This window comes from Giraffa tippelskirchi, chromosome 1, assembly GCF_054371585.1.
Source record: "Giraffa tippelskirchi isolate mGirTip1 chromosome 1, T2T-mGirTip1v1.2.pri, whole genome shotgun sequence".
NCBI classification, from domain to species: domain Eukaryota; kingdom Metazoa; phylum Chordata; class Mammalia; order Artiodactyla; family Giraffidae; genus Giraffa; species Giraffa tippelskirchi.
This window is the reverse complement of record NC_137275.1, coordinates 22,478,595-22,493,780: the sequence shown is the minus strand read 5'-3', so window position 1 is coordinate 22,493,780 and position 15,186 is coordinate 22,478,595. Positions and strand designations below refer to the sequence as shown.

Sequence of the window (15,186 nt, the reverse complement as noted above, 5' to 3'; positions counted from 1 at the left end):
CAAGGAAAAATAATTGTGACTTATGCTGACTATATGTTGCCAAATTGAGAGCAAAGCTTATCTGATTCAATCAGCTGCTCTGAAGATTGATAAGGTTTCTGTAGCTGAACTCCCTCTAGTCATTAAATACCAGCTGTGTGTCATGCACTGGGGATACAAAGATGAAGCCTCTACTATCAAAGGGGTTTTTTTTGGACAAGTGAACAAATGGTGATGTTGGAAGTCCTGTAGGAACAGTGCAGAGCGCAGTCAGAAAACAGAGGAGGGAGGGAACTGGGTCTGTGGGTACATGTGTGCACTTGAGGCCGGGAGCTGCGGGAGGAAGAAAGTTACATATTTCAGAAGAGGGCTGCCACCTGGGCTGCACCTTCAGTTGCTCTGGCATTCATCAAGGACAGAAACAAAGGTGTGCACAGGCTTACTGGTGGGTCCACAGCAAAAGCAGCGTATTAAACACAACACCCTGAGCAATGTCACGTGGTCTTCTTCATGATATGATTAGGACAAGTCCTATACATCAAGGAGTTTTAACTTGAATATTATGGACTCTGTGTGATACTACTGAAGATTTTAAATGCACCTTTATAGAAAGGCTGAGATTAGAGGTTATAACAGTAGCCCTGGGAAGCAATGACTAGAGCCCACACCAAGGCAAGGACAGTGGGGATAGGGAAAATGGGCCAGATAAACGGTCATCTAGCCATTCTATGGGGTTCCCAGGTGGTGCTAGTGGTAAAGAACCCGCCTGCCAATGCAGGAGACGTAAAAGATGCGGGTTGCATCCCTGGGTTGGGAAGATCCCCTGGAGAAGGAAATGGCAACCCACTTCAGTATTCTTGCCTGCAGAATCCCATGGACAGAGGAGCCTGGTGGGCTACAGTCCATGGGTTCCAAACAGCTGGACACAACTTAGCGACTAAAAACAAACAATATACAAATCAGTCCCCATAGCCTCAATATCAACGTTCAAGACAAGGTTCCTAGTCAGAGTCTCATTTCTTCTGCTATCTAAAATCCTTAATGCTCTGTGGCTTTGGCTACTAAACTGCAAGTCAGAGTGTACTGACCCAATTAAACATACCTACCTTCACAATGACTGGAAAATATCTCATTGCCACAGTGCTGAGTGACATAAACAGTAAGCAGAGTTGAAGTAGCTAAGAAGGAGGTAGACAGAAAGGTAGGCAGGCAAGTGTGAGGCAGGTGTGCACCCACAAACATCTGGAGGGATTTTAACCCAAATGTCCAATGTGGAAGTCGAATTTCAAATGACTTTTTATAATACTTTCTTCTAAATACCACTTGTTTGCTCGAATTTCTACATGAGCATATCTTATAGTAATAAAAAGAAACAACAATAAAGCTAATTTCATTGTGAAAAGGAAAGTAAAACTGGAAAGACAAAAATAACAGTATCAAGTGGAAAGTATCAATAAAATATATGGTATTCATAGAGGACATCTGAATTTTTGAAAAGTTAACCTAGACTAAGTATGTTCTGTTTTGAAAGGGACGTGTTGTTAGAGTTGCTTAAAAAAACCGACTGAAAAATTATCTGACATATTGAGTATGTCTGTTTTCTGGGAAGTTTCCTTCTGTGGAATATCTCACTCCATCCAGGTAGACAGATAATCAGAGCACGATGCTTACATCCTTGTCATGATAACCTGGCCCCTGCCTATCTCTCCAGCCTCGCCGTTCTCCACTTTCCTAGGGTCTAACACAAACAACAACGCCTACAAGTCCAGAAACTGCTAAGCTGTCTCTTGCTTCCGGGTCTGTCCACACATTTTTTATGCTTCAATGCCCTGCCTTACTCTCCCTTCTGTGATGCGATCTTGATGACAGGCTGGTTTTGTTCTGCACCGGATTCCTGATGCCTGGCTTAGTGCCTGGATATAGACAGGAGATATGAAAAAATATTTCTTGAAATGAATGCTAAGGAGCTGTATCTAGGGAAAGGCATTCTCAAATTCTATTTTTCTCTAAGATAGAAAGACTTCTGGGAAAGTGCAAAGCCCCTGAAATTATACTCTACTATTCAGAATGCACTCTATTAATCTTGTTGGTAGGAAAGCATGAGTATTTAAAAAACACAGGAAAGAGAAAAAAATGTTATATATCTTTAAAAAATTAAATGTATATCAGTATTAATACATACAGTGATGATTTACCATGCTGCCTGCTGACTCGAAGGATCTGGGGAAATTGGGTGAACAAGTTATAAATACAACATCATAAAAATAACAAAAATGGTATTTGTAAGTAGGGCAGGTGTGCTCATGTGACTTCAGCAAGCTGTGCTGTGTGTAACAGAAAGATCACTGCACTAGCAGTTAGGACAGGACTTTACTGTCCTACTGGACAGCCTTGAGCAAGTCACTCTAACACTTTAGGTGTTTCTTCATTGGCAGGTGTTTTAATTATTTCATCTTCTCAGTTTTGCAGCAGTGCTTTCTTAAACCACTATGAAAATAAACATACATACCCTGAACTAACATCAACTGTGGCTGGGAGGGTAAAGGGCAGGCTGAGGGCCAGAGGAAAGCTTGCGGGATCCTCAAAGGAGATAGTATCCATGTAACAAGCAGTAGAGCATAAACCAGTTTTTCTTATTATTGATTATAAGAGCATCTTAGTCTACAGTGTGCGTGTGTGTGTTAGTCACTCAGTTGTGTCTGACTCTTTGAGAGCCCATGGACTGTAGCCCACCAGACTCCTCTGTGCATGGAAGTCTCCAGGCAAGAATACTGGAGTGGGTTGCCATTCCTTTCTCCAGGGGATCTTTCTGACCCAGGGGTCAAAGCTGGGTCTCCTGCATGGCAGGCGTATTCTTTACCATCTGAGACAGGTAAGTATGGGCAAATTGATTCATTTTCATCTTAAAAATGGAGATAGGTTTTTAAGAGATGTTTAGGCTCTTGAAAATTAAAATTAAACATGAGAAAGAGTATACTGTAAAAAAATACTTAAAGAAAAAATAATTTTCTAATAATAACACAAAAATACAGAGTATTCTTTTCCTTAAAGAAATTAAAAATCTTATTCTAGAAACTAGAATTAGAAGAAAAGGGAGAGGGGGATGTTTCCATTGTGTTTCTTAATCATTTAAGTCCAAAGTTTTGAGTCAGACGATGAAGGCCTGAAGCTGATTAGTACACAATGAAAGCAACAGCTGTGTGGTTGACTTATGGATTCTCCTTTCAGGGCAGCAGCAGGTTAACTGCTGGAAGTGCTGGCCTATGTCTGGGGGAGGAAGAATGATATTTCTTTCTTTCCATTTTTATGTTTATCTGTACTTTGTATTTTTTTTAATTTAAAAAAATATCAACTGGATTTTGGTTTATATTAGCTTTCTTCTTTAGAAACTCCTGTTTGACAAATTATTAAACATAACTTTTAAAGGCCCTTTTGCAGATTCCTGAAGAAAAGTAAAAGTGCTGAGGGACTAACATATTAGCTCAATGGAGGAAATGGCACAGAGAAGACATTGAAAGTATTTGAAATCAGGAAAGTGCAAAAGGCCCAAAGGAAATTAACATTAAAGTGAGAGAAAAGATTAATACCAGCAAAATGAGACATCAGCATTAAGACAATAGGGAAATAAGTACAAAAGTCATAGACATATAAAAGATGAGAAATCTCCCCAAACAAGTTTTAAGCACACAATAGGGTTCTACTTCAGTTGGCAAATAGAATACAATCAGAGATTTCTATCTCTGTATTAATCTTATAGCATAGATGTCTAGAGAAAGGAAGAAAAAAGAAAGATATTTTCTCAATCTTTAAAACTTCGTGGATTTCAAATACACTCTCAGAGAAACATACTTTGGGTGCTTATATTAGGAAATCAAATAAGCTAACTTTTATGCTACTTTGGGGCTCTTTGAAGCAAGTGGTGGGTGTGGAGTAAGGTCACCTGCCCAGGCCTTTCTGACTAAAGTTCTCTTTAACAATAATAGTGCTTATGAAATGAGACTTACCTGGAAGCAGAAGAGACAAATAGAACAAATTACAAAATCTTCTCTGGATGCACTTGCCGAAGGTAACACAGATGTCATGTCATATATTCCCAGCGTGAAGAAGAGGAAGAAACCCAGCAAATGACTCCAGATGTTTACTGTCTCATTAGATAAAATGAACAAACTGGAAAAAAAAAACAAACATGCAGCTCAGATTCAGATCTGCTGGCTCACTGGAGGCATTTATAAGGGTAGGGACAAGTTGGTTGGTGGCGAGCGTTATCTAATACTTGCTACTTTTAATCCCTTAACCCTATTTTGGCCTTTCTAAATTTGACATACCATTTAGTTTAAGTTTTTCCACAACTCCATCAATTCTGGGATCTTACAGTGTTTTTTTTTTTTCTTCTCATCTCTTATTATATTTACCATTTCAGTTATTTATGGATAAATTCCATCTCATTCTCCAGCTTATCAACTCCCTGACAGCCGGCACCATTCATCTTTATGACACCACTGTTCTCAGCACAGGGTCCTGCTCAGATTAGATGCTACATGTCTACAGAAATAAACGTGCAGATTAAAACTGGGTGCTAGCTAACACAGTCTGACATTCAGTAACAGGTATCTGAAAACCTGCTAAGCTTAGGCACAAACTTAAAATACCTTTTTAGTATACACTGGGTTTTCCTGGCGGCTCAGATGGTAAAGAACCTGCCTGCAATGCAAGACACCCAGGTTCAATCCCTGGGTCAGGAAGATCCCCTGGAGAAGGGAATGGCTACCTACTCCAGTATTCTTGCCTGGAAAATTCCATGGACAGAGGAACCTGGCAGGCTACAGTCCATGGGGTCACAAAGAGTTGGACATGACCGAGCAACTAACACTTTCACTTTCACTTCAGTATATATAACGTGCAAGTGTAAAGTTAAATGGAATTGAGAGAAGCAGGATAAATACAAATGGATCCACTGGAAATGTCCTTCAAGACAGGCATGCTGCAACAACTTTGCTGAGGCTGTTTTGAAACCAAACTCGTTTCCAGGTGGCTTGAGTTTATTCTTTGTCAGAATAACAGGAGGTTACTTTTAATATCAGTACTAGTTGCCCTCTTTCAATATGCCCCAACTGGTTTGAGTTTAAATAGGGTTTCCCAGGTGGCTCAGTGGTAAAGAACCCACCTGCCAATGCAAGAGACTTGGGTTCTGTCCCTGGGTCAGGATGATCCCCTGGAGGAATAAATGGCAATCCACTCCAGTATTCTTGCCTGGGAAATCCCAACGACAGAGGAGGCTGGCAGGCTACATTCCATGGGGTTGCAAAGAGTCAGACATGAGGGAGCACGCACGCAAACGTATAATTCTAACACAGAATTTGCAGCAGTCACCATGGTTCCCATTTTCCCATGTCATAAACATAGTGGAGTCTCACACAATCAAAGGGTCATCAAGCATAAAGCGGATCTCGTATCATGAATGTCAGGCTTTATCCTGTACAAGCTTCAAGTATAAACACCACTTATATTGGGGAGGGGGAGAAGAGATGCAGGAATGTGAGGAAACATATCTAAGCCCAGGACTGTTTGACAGGCAGTACACATCCGTTACCTCAGAACTTTTCATGTGGTGAAACCCAGTGTAACCTGGTTTAGTGAGCAGAGAGGCACAATTATGGCATGTTCCTTCCAACTAACAGAGTACTGGCAGAACAGCTGTGACATACTAAACCTCTCCTTATATCTAAGATACAGATATCTGTATCTATATAGATATAGACGTACAGCTGGCCCTCTAGGCAGCTAAAAGAAGAGAGGGCAAAAGCTGAACCTGGAAAACACCGAGCTGGTAGGAAGGGCACTTAGAAGAATATCCCTAGGAGGGGATCTACTCTTAATCACATACTCTGATCAGCTGCAAAATCAACAATTGATTTCTTCATCATCATCTATCCAGCTTCAAATTCAATGGTCATGGTGTTAACAAGTCACCATTTACTGAGCCTTTATTATGTGCCAGGCTGGGTGTAGCACTTACATACACAAGGACTCATTTAGTCCTTACTACTTTCTGAAGCAGATACTGTAATTACCCTCATTCTTACAAATGGGGAGAATAAGGCTGGGAGAGGTTAACTTTTGTTCAAGGTCCCACAGCTATGAAGTGGTAGATCTGCATACTCAAGTCTTTTTCACTCAACGGCCTGAGATCTAAAGCACTATATTTTCACTCCTTGATCTATGAGATTTGGACCCTAACATCAGAATGCAGAGGTGGGTTTAAAGCTATTATTTAAGATAATTCATTACCTGCGCTATCCATGTGGAACTTCACATCCACAGCAGGGGCTAGCTCTGATTTCTTGTGTAATAACTTAAGCAAAGAAGGTGATGGGGAGGATATGGCACTCAGGATTCAAACTGTCAAATGCCATGGGCCATTCACTGAAGCCAAGCAGAGATGGACAGTGATGTCACCTTGTGACTCTGAGTTAGAGAAGTACTTTAAAGGCAGGCAGGGTAAAGGAACAGTGGAAAGATGGTGCCAAAAAGAAGATCAAGAATCAAACACGTGGTTGCTTGGTTGCTTCTTGAGCAATTCAATAGCTCACATTCCAGCAGTGGGGTTTGTCACTACACTGACCTAGAGCTAACTAACATCAGTATCTCAATTCTCTTAAAGTGGGGTTCTGTAATTAAGTACATATAGTGAGTTTTAGGGCTTCCCAGGTGGCTCAGTGGTAAACAAGCTGCCTGCCAATGCAGGAGATGCAGGTTTGATCCCTGGGTTGGGAAGATCTCCTGGAGAAGGAAATGGCAACCCACTCCAGTATTCTTGCCTGGTGAATTCCATGGACAGAGGAGCCTGGCAAGCTACAGTCCATAAGGTCACAAAAGAGTTGTATATGACTTAAAGACTGAGCATGCAGGCAAGTGAGTTTTAACAGAAATCTAGTCTAAGAACTAGAACCCTAATTTTTCAGTTTTGTTTTCTTTTCAAACCCAGGCTTTCAAGGGACTCAATTTTAAGAATGTAGATGATGAAGCCATTCCTTTTTTAAAGATGTTTCTATAGTGCTCTAGTGGAGGGCAGCACCCAGTTATAGGCCCCCTTTGCTATAGTGCTTTTCCCACATAACGTTTTTCACAATGGTTATTATGTAATAGTGTACTTAGCTCTTTAATGTGTGTCACTCAGGCTAGACTTCAGTAGATTCACGAGAACAAGGGCCATACCTGCGTTCCTCTGTAGGACCTGGTAGGGTGCCTGGCAGGGGCTCCATACTATCTACTAAATAAATGCATGAATCAGGAATTTTTAAAGATTTATATGCCAAGGTGAAAGGTGAACTTGTTTCCTATTATACAGGCATTTATCTGGTCCCAAATATCTGAATTTCCATAGGGATGCCTTAAAAATAAACAAAGCTTAGGTATACACAGGAGCAAGTATGTCCTGGCCATTGCCAGTGGGGTCGATTCCAACATGTACCCCGAACAAACACCGAATGGAATAAAGGATGTGAACCATTTGTAAACAGCAAAGCCCCACTGGAGTTAGTGATTATGGTCCTTGTTACCGTCATTAGTCCATGGATCAAGTACCCCGGCGGGGGAGAAAGAAAGATCACGAAGAGAGAAGAGGTGGCAGAAAAGGATGGAGCAGCTAGGGAACAAGGGGCGCGGAGAACAGCAGGGAAAGCAGCAGGCGGACCAGACAAAAAGGGTGTAGAGGAGGAGGAGCCGCCGGCGCGCCCCCCCCCGGCGCACCCAGCGGGGGCGGCCAGTCTGTACCTTTTGATACACAGCCTGGAAGGCAGGTAGGCCCGGTAACCGTCGGTGATGTATGGGTTGTCCTTCAGGGACACGGGGATCTGCTCGTAGGTGTAGAGGCGGATGCCGCGGGGCACCAGGACGGGCCAGTACTGGTAGCTGCCCAGCTCGATATAATGTGCGCTTTTCAGCAGCTTCTGATGCATCCTTCCCGGTCGCCGCCGCTCCCCAACCGGGGAGCTCACCCAGGCCCCGCCTCCCCGGGGAGGGGGCTTCGCCGCCGCCGCTGCAGCCCCCGCCCCGGAGCCTGCGGACACCGCGTGAGATCCCCGCCGCTGCCCAGGCCCGGCTCCGCGAACCTAGCGTCCGCCGCCGTCAGCTCCCCGGCGGACTGGGCGGTGTCGCAGCCCTCTCTGACGTCAGGACGCTGCTGCGGGCCCCGCCCCTCGGCCCTGGCTTCGATCGGTGTGGCTGGCGATGGGAGGGGGCGTGGTTGGGGAGTGTAGGGGGCGTGGTTATGGAGGGGAGTGGGCGGGGCCGGGGCCCGCGCGGGCGCGCCTGTGTGCCGGGGAGGCGGGTCTCCGCAGGGGCTTCGCTACCTGAGCGCGCAGGGGCGGCGGGCAGCGTCTACTTATCGAAGACAAGAGTGCGAAACTGTATAGCAGGTACTGCGGTTTTTTTCTTATTCTGTGTTTAATTAGAAGCAATATATGTTTCATTCTGAAAATCAAGGAGAAAAGACTAACTGGAAGAAAAATAAGAACTAGAAGTAACTCGCACCGGTTACTTTATTCTTGGAATCTCACACACTTGGTGTAAGAAGGGACCTTCGAGGTTTTCTCGGCTAAGGTCAGTCTTTTGAAGTAGTTGGAAATAGAGAAACCTGATGTACATAGAATTTTACCAAAATCGAGCATATACTGAGCCGTAAAGAAAGCCCTAACACATTCAAAGTACCAAAACCATTGAGTATTTTCTCTGACCACGATAGACTTAAACTAGAAATTAACAAGAAAACGGAAAATCCCCAAATGTCTGTAATTGAAACAAACGCTTCTAAATATTTAGTGGATTGATGAAAAAATTGCCATGGAAATGAGAAAATCTAGTGAAATGAATGATAAAAGGTGGACTATATCAAGACTTGGGCTGTAGCTTTTACAATGCTTAGAGCAAATGTTCTATCTTTGTCACCAACTTCGAATTATGATGCAAATGCTTAGTCATAATGGCAACGTCATGGGGAGAACGTCAGTTTTGCATCCATGTATGTAGAATCGTTAGCCTGTGTTTTGCTACATGTATGGTTAACAGTCACTCATGATGCCTATTATTTGTGTATTGTTATTGTGCAAGTAATATTAGTTGATGTTTGAGAAGTTATATGGTTTACATATAACTGCTGGCTTTGAAGCCTTTCTAAAATACCTGAGTTTGAATTCAGCCATTTACTAGCTATGTGTCCTTGTACAAGTATTTAACCTCTTTGTGTCTCAGTTTTCTTACTAGTAAAATAGGGATAATAACAGAACTTTGTGTTGTAAGGGTTAAATCAGTGAATCCATAAAACACTCTTAGAAAACTGCCAGACATATTGTTAGCCCCAACAAACTTTATCTATTATTAGGGTTCAAGGGAAGATATATTAATAGATAAAACTAGAAAAATTTAGATAAATCCTAAATGGACTTAAACATCGTGTAAAAGGAAATGTTGAGAATCTTCTTTAAGCCATGAAGCTAAAACTAATATTTAAAAGCTTACTCTGTGGCCAGCACCTTAGCTCTGCTGAAGTTTTCTGTGTATTGTTGCTATTCAGTCGCTAAGTTGCCTCAGATTCTTTGCAACCCCATGAAGGGGTTGCAACCCCACAAGGCTTCCCTATCCTTCAACATCTCGTGGAGTTTGCTCAAACTCATGTCCATTGAATCACCATCCAACCATCTCTCCTCTGTCGTCCCCCTTCTGGGAGGCTCTTCTGAATGTATTCATGCTGGTGCCACATGAGATTACCATGTGGTCACAGCTGACCCAAAGGTGGATCAGTGGCCCATGAGATGTCGTAACACAAATGTCCATGCAAGTGTCATGGTAATTAGATTCCTTCAATCAGTTTCTTTCTTGGGAATTTGTCCTGGAGATGTGGGAAGAGTGCTTCCGGTCCAAGTATTTGAAACAGAAGTAGGAAGATGCCCAGAGATCATCAGAGGCAGAGGACTGTATCATGGTAATGGTGGGACCACTGGAGTGAACAACTAAGAGTGGCAGCTACTTTGATTGTCATGAGACCTGTTGCAAAATGACTTCTGGTCTGACTTCAATAATTTATAACTCATGTCAGTTCTCTCTAATTAAATATTTATGTGGTTTGATTTTTAAATTAAGCCTTCTTTAACACTAAATACTTAACCCCCCACTTTTGAAATGAATGGACAAATAGGAAAAGATAGGTATAGCAACAATCTATGTCTGAATCCTAGAGAGAAAAAGAAGTCTATGAATTAAAAAAAAAAAAAAGGAAAGAGTTCTTTCACTCAGGTCTGTAAGGCAGTGGAAACAGGAGCAGCACTGCATTGGGGGCACCTCTAACAGTGACAGCAGGGAGGGGAGAGGGCACAGTTCCCCTCGTGTAGCAATGGATTTTTAGTACTTTGAGGACTCTGGCTCTTTAGTTACGATGCTTGATAGAAGGCTTCAGTGGCATGCCGGATGGAGGAATAATGCCTGGTGGGGACATCCATAGCTGCATCTAGCAGAAATCTCAGTGCCCTTGAAGGGACAGGATGGGAAATTGTATCACACGGGCATTTGAAGTTAGGGGAAACTCCTATTTTATGGGATGACTTTCCGTGATCTGGAATGGGGAGACATGGGGGCTCCATGAAGCATTGTGGATGAGTGAAATGTTTTTCCTTTCCTTTCCTTCCCTCCTTCCTTCTTGTATATTCTTACAAACCTAGACAGTGTATTAAAAAGCAGAGACATTACTTTTTTTGTAAGTGAACGGGTTCACTTATAAATGAAACATAGAATTCACTTAATGGAAAATAATTTTGTTATCAGGCAGCATATAAATGTTTTATTCTACTGGAACCTGTGAATATGACCTTATTTGAAAGAATGGCCTTTGCAGATGCAATTAAGTTTTAAGATTTCAAGAGGAGATCAAGCTGGATTGGACTGGATTCAAAATCTGTGATGCCACCATCATCAGCATCTTTTCTAAGTCTCTGTCAATAGGTTCTTTTTAGTGCTATTTTACTGACTTATCTGTAGCACTTAATTGCTCACTACTTGCCTTTTCTTCTTCAGTTTCAGCAACAATGCTCTCCTGGTTTTCTTATTTTCCTTAACATACTATCTTAGTCTCTTCTGTAGTCACTTCGTTTGTCTATCGCGTAAATATCCTTTTTTTTTTTCTTTTTTTGCCACACTATCATATGGTATCTTAGTTCCCTGACCAGGGATCAAACCCATGTCCCCTGCACTGGAAGTGTGGAGTCTTAACCAGTGGACCTTCAGGGAAGTTCCTATGTCCATGTTCTTAAGGGTTCTGCTCTTAATTTTTTTTCTTGTCTCTTTACATATTGTAGTTAGACTGTAACTGTCTTGATTTAATTTCCACATATATGCTATTAATAACACATATATGCTATTACAATGCCAGGTCTCAATTTTCATCCTAAGTTATATACTGAAATATCCAGTTTCTTATTACATATTTCCACTTGGATGTGTCTCATGACACACTGCACCCAGGTTGGGAAGATCCCCTGGAGAAGGGCATGGCAACTAACTCCAGTATTCTTGCCTGGAGAATTCCATGGACAGAAGAGCCCAGTGGGCTACAGTCCATGGGGTCACACAGAGTCAGACATGACTGAGCAACTAACTCGTTCACTTTTCAACACTTTAATGATTATTAATTAGGGATGTCTGTTCTGGGCTGGGAAGCAGCATTCTAGTCCTACTCATCTGCAATCAATGCCTTAGAGTCTTCCCTTATCACTCTCAGTTACCATATACTGTTGGATTATATCTCTGTTTAGTATCTCAGATCCACCCTTTTCCTGCATTCCTGTTGTCACCGCTGTGAAGTGAAGTGAAAGGCGCTCAGTCGTGTCCGACTCTTTGCGACCCCATGGACTATACAGTTCCTGGAATTCTCCAGGCCAGAATACTGGAGTGTGTAGCCTTTTCCTTCTCCAGGGGCTCTTCCCAACCCAGGAATCAAACCGAGGTCTCCTGCATTGCAGGTGGATTCTTTACCAGCTGAGCTATCAGGGCAGCCCTGTGTTTTTTTTTTTTAATTTAATTTATTATTCTTTTGGCTGTGCTGGGTCTTCGTTGCAGCGTGGGGGCACTTCTCTAGTTGCAGCACACAGGCTTCTCTTGTGGGCCACGGGCTCTAGAGCACGTGGGCTCAGTAGTTGTGTGCACAGGCTCTCTAGTTGTGGCATGTGTGCTTCTTGAGTTGTGTTGGGTGGGCCTGGTTGTCCCGGCAGCATATGGGATCTTAGTTCCCCGAGCAGGAATCAAACCCACATCCCATGCTTTAGAAGGTGGATTCTTAACTACTGGACCACTAGGGAAGTCCTGTCACTGCTGTAGTTTAAATCTTTATCATGTATCACTGGCTACCTCTGGTCCCCACCATCAGCTCACAATCCAGTCTCCACCTCCATGGCCTTTAAAAGCTACATCTTATTTATTGCTATAAAGAGACAGAGAGACAGACAGACCTATAATCTCTAGCTATACCATACAGGATATACTTCAAGCTTTTTAAAATAATATATCTCAAGACCTGGACTGTGCTTTAGAACTGACATGAGCCTTGTCTCTCCCGGCAACTTGACCCACCAGACCCAGGACATACCGAACTTCATAGTTTCCTAAAGGCATCACGTTGTTTCCAACCTCCTTGCCTTGGCACTTGCTGCTCCCTCTGGCTGGAATGCCCTTCACCAATTTCTCCCCTTTCTTTGCCAGAATACCTTCTAGTAATTTTTTAAGCCTCTGTTGTAGCATCACCTTCTCTGGAAATCTTTTCATTTACTCTGTTCCAAGTTCAGTGCTTTTTCTCTGTGTCTCCTTGACATATATGCAGAATAGAGAATTGAATTTACCGCATGACGGTGGAATTACCCTCTTTCTTGTAGGTATTTCGTGTCCTTTGAGGAATCTTTATTCTTTCTGTAGTTCCAGTGCCTTAGGTGCTCAGTATCTTTTTTTTCAATAAACTTTTTTTGGAGATCGTTGAAGACTCCCATGCAATTGTAAGAAATAATAGCATTATTTTCCTCAGTGATAACACTGGTTTATAACATCAAAGTCGTCCAGGTATGGCATGTTTTCATCACCACGGGGGTCTCTCCTCTTGTCTTTTAATGTCACATCTACTTCACTCTTATTCTCACCCTCTCCTTATCCTCTGGCAGCCATGAATCTGTACTCCAGTTCTGTAATTGTGTCATTTTAAGTATATTATATAAATGGACTCATACGTTGTGTAACCTTTTAGAGTTGCTTTTTTCAACTCTGGATAGTTCCCTGGCAATTCATTCAGGTTGTTTTATACATCAGTAATTTGTTCCTTTTTACTGTTGAATAGTATTCCATAGTATGAATGTACCACCATTTGTTTAACCAGCCACCAGCTGAAGGACGAATGGGTTTTTTCCAGTTTGGGGCTATTACAAATATAGCTGTAGGAACAACAGTATACAGATTTTCAGGTAAACATATTTTTTTGTTTACTGGGGGTAAATGCTCCCAAATGCAGTGTTTGACATGGTCATATGGCAATTGCATGCTTAGTCTTATATGGAACACCAAACTGTTTTACAAAAATTTTTAATGGAAAAGGAATGATCTAATAGCATTGTTTAAAATCTTTAGAGTGAAGATTAGGATCAAATAAATCTGTTTTTAACTAATTGCACAATCAATCATATTAGCCACAAGAGCGATATTCTAAATACCCTGAAGCATACTGCGGAGCAGAAATCAATAAAGCTTAAATGTGATAAGCTTCTTCATTACTCTCAGAGTCAGGGTTTTTATCCTAAACTGTTTATAGCAATAGTGAGGTTAAATTTCTCACCAGTGATGTGTACACACTGCACTATAATGTTTAATCTCTAAATGGCTGCTCTTTGAAAATTACATTTAAAAGCCCCCACAAATGATCAACATAGTTTGTTAATCACTAATGTACATTAAATGTGTAACCACAAGGCCCTTTAAATTTTTTTTCTGTTTTTATTGTGTTCCACTGGACACCATAAAGGTGCTACATACTTGGTAGCATTCTCATTTCATATCAAGTCTGTCTTTTCATTTGAAATTCATACCCTGCACTTAGAATAAAGTTTTTCAGGTGTCATGAAAGGTGCTTGTGATCTAGACCCAGATGGACATGAGGTTAATATGAACAATGTCACTTACTGACAAATTTCAGAGTCTCTCCTGGCTTTTATTTTCCTCATCTGTTAGGTGAGGATAATTCTAAGCAATCTACCTGATTTGACAGGGCTTTCAAGAGAAACATGAAATAACATGTACAAAGTGTACTATGTAAAAGGCATCAATATCATTCAGTTCCTTTCTCCTATGGCATTTAAAAAATTTTGGATTTGTCTTTTAAAAAATTATTTTGTTGAAGTATAGTTGATTTATAATATTGTGATAATTTCTGCTATACAGCAAATGCTCCACACACATACATTCTTTTTCATATCTTTTCCATTATGGTTTTCTACAGGATATTGAATATAGTTCCCTGTGCTACAGAGTAGGACCTTGTTTATCCATTCTATATACAATAGTTTGCATCTGGTAATCCCAAACTCTTTTATGGCACTTTTAATTTCCTGAGGAATAAATTCCTGAGGTTTATTTATACACTTTGTTCATATTGTCCAGGAGATATGAGAGTAAGTTAAAAATCAAATCCAAGGAAATATTGAAGGGTAGCTGGTATAATCTGCTAAAGGGCCTTCTTAATATTAAAAGTGGATATTAGTATGAAAAAAAATTTATGTACCATTGAAAAAGTTGACTTCTTAGGACACAAACCCTACTGTCATATTTCCTGACTTCCTTTTCTTGTTAATGAATATACATCTGCTATAATTCAGTTTGGCTAAGTCAAGGAGTTGTGTTTCTTAATTTGGACTAATGTATTTTTATTTTGAATAATTACATGCTATCAGAAACAAGATCACCACTGACAGAGCCAAAATTTTTAAGCAAACACCCACTTGGCAAATGGCCAAGAGCACAGATCAAGAACTGCTTGGAGTGATCACCATGTGTAACAAGCAGGAATAGTAGCTTTCTAATCATTTTGTATCTGATTTGAATTGATACATTTGATAGTGGTAGCCATTCCACCTGACTACTTGCTCTGCAGAATTTAGGAAAATAAGTGTAATTGATGAAAAATGCAAG

At 41.3% G+C, this 15,186-nt stretch overlaps 1 protein-coding gene and 1 long non-coding RNA gene across 11 annotated transcripts in view; one reads left to right on the top strand and one right to left on the bottom strand.

Moving 5' to 3' along the window:
• The window catches only part of PAQR3 (progestin and adipoQ receptor family member 3), a 29,738-nt gene extending 21,654 nt beyond the window's left edge, over positions 1-8,084 (bottom strand). For all 10 annotated transcript variants that reach the window (XR_014080546.1, XR_014080545.1, XR_014080547.1 and 7 more), the window contains exons 1-2: positions 7,753-8,084; positions 3,984-4,146 (exon numbers count right to left, since the gene is read on the bottom strand). Coding sequence is in view for 4 of the 10 variants with exons in the window: in XM_081584052.1 (XP_081440178.1) it covers positions 3,984-4,146; positions 7,753-7,937 (348 nt within the window). In the remaining 6 variants the exon portion in view is untranslated. The remainder of the gene's footprint in view (positions 1-3,983; positions 4,147-7,752) is intronic.
• A 176-nt stretch (positions 8,085-8,260) lies between these two features.
• The window catches only part of LOC145543233 (uncharacterized), a 124,225-nt gene continuing 117,299 nt past the window's right edge, over positions 8,261-15,186 (top strand). The window contains exon 1 of the long non-coding RNA XR_014080562.1: positions 8,261-8,396. This is a non-coding gene — a long non-coding RNA (uncharacterized LOC145543233). The remainder of the gene's footprint in view (positions 8,397-15,186) is intronic.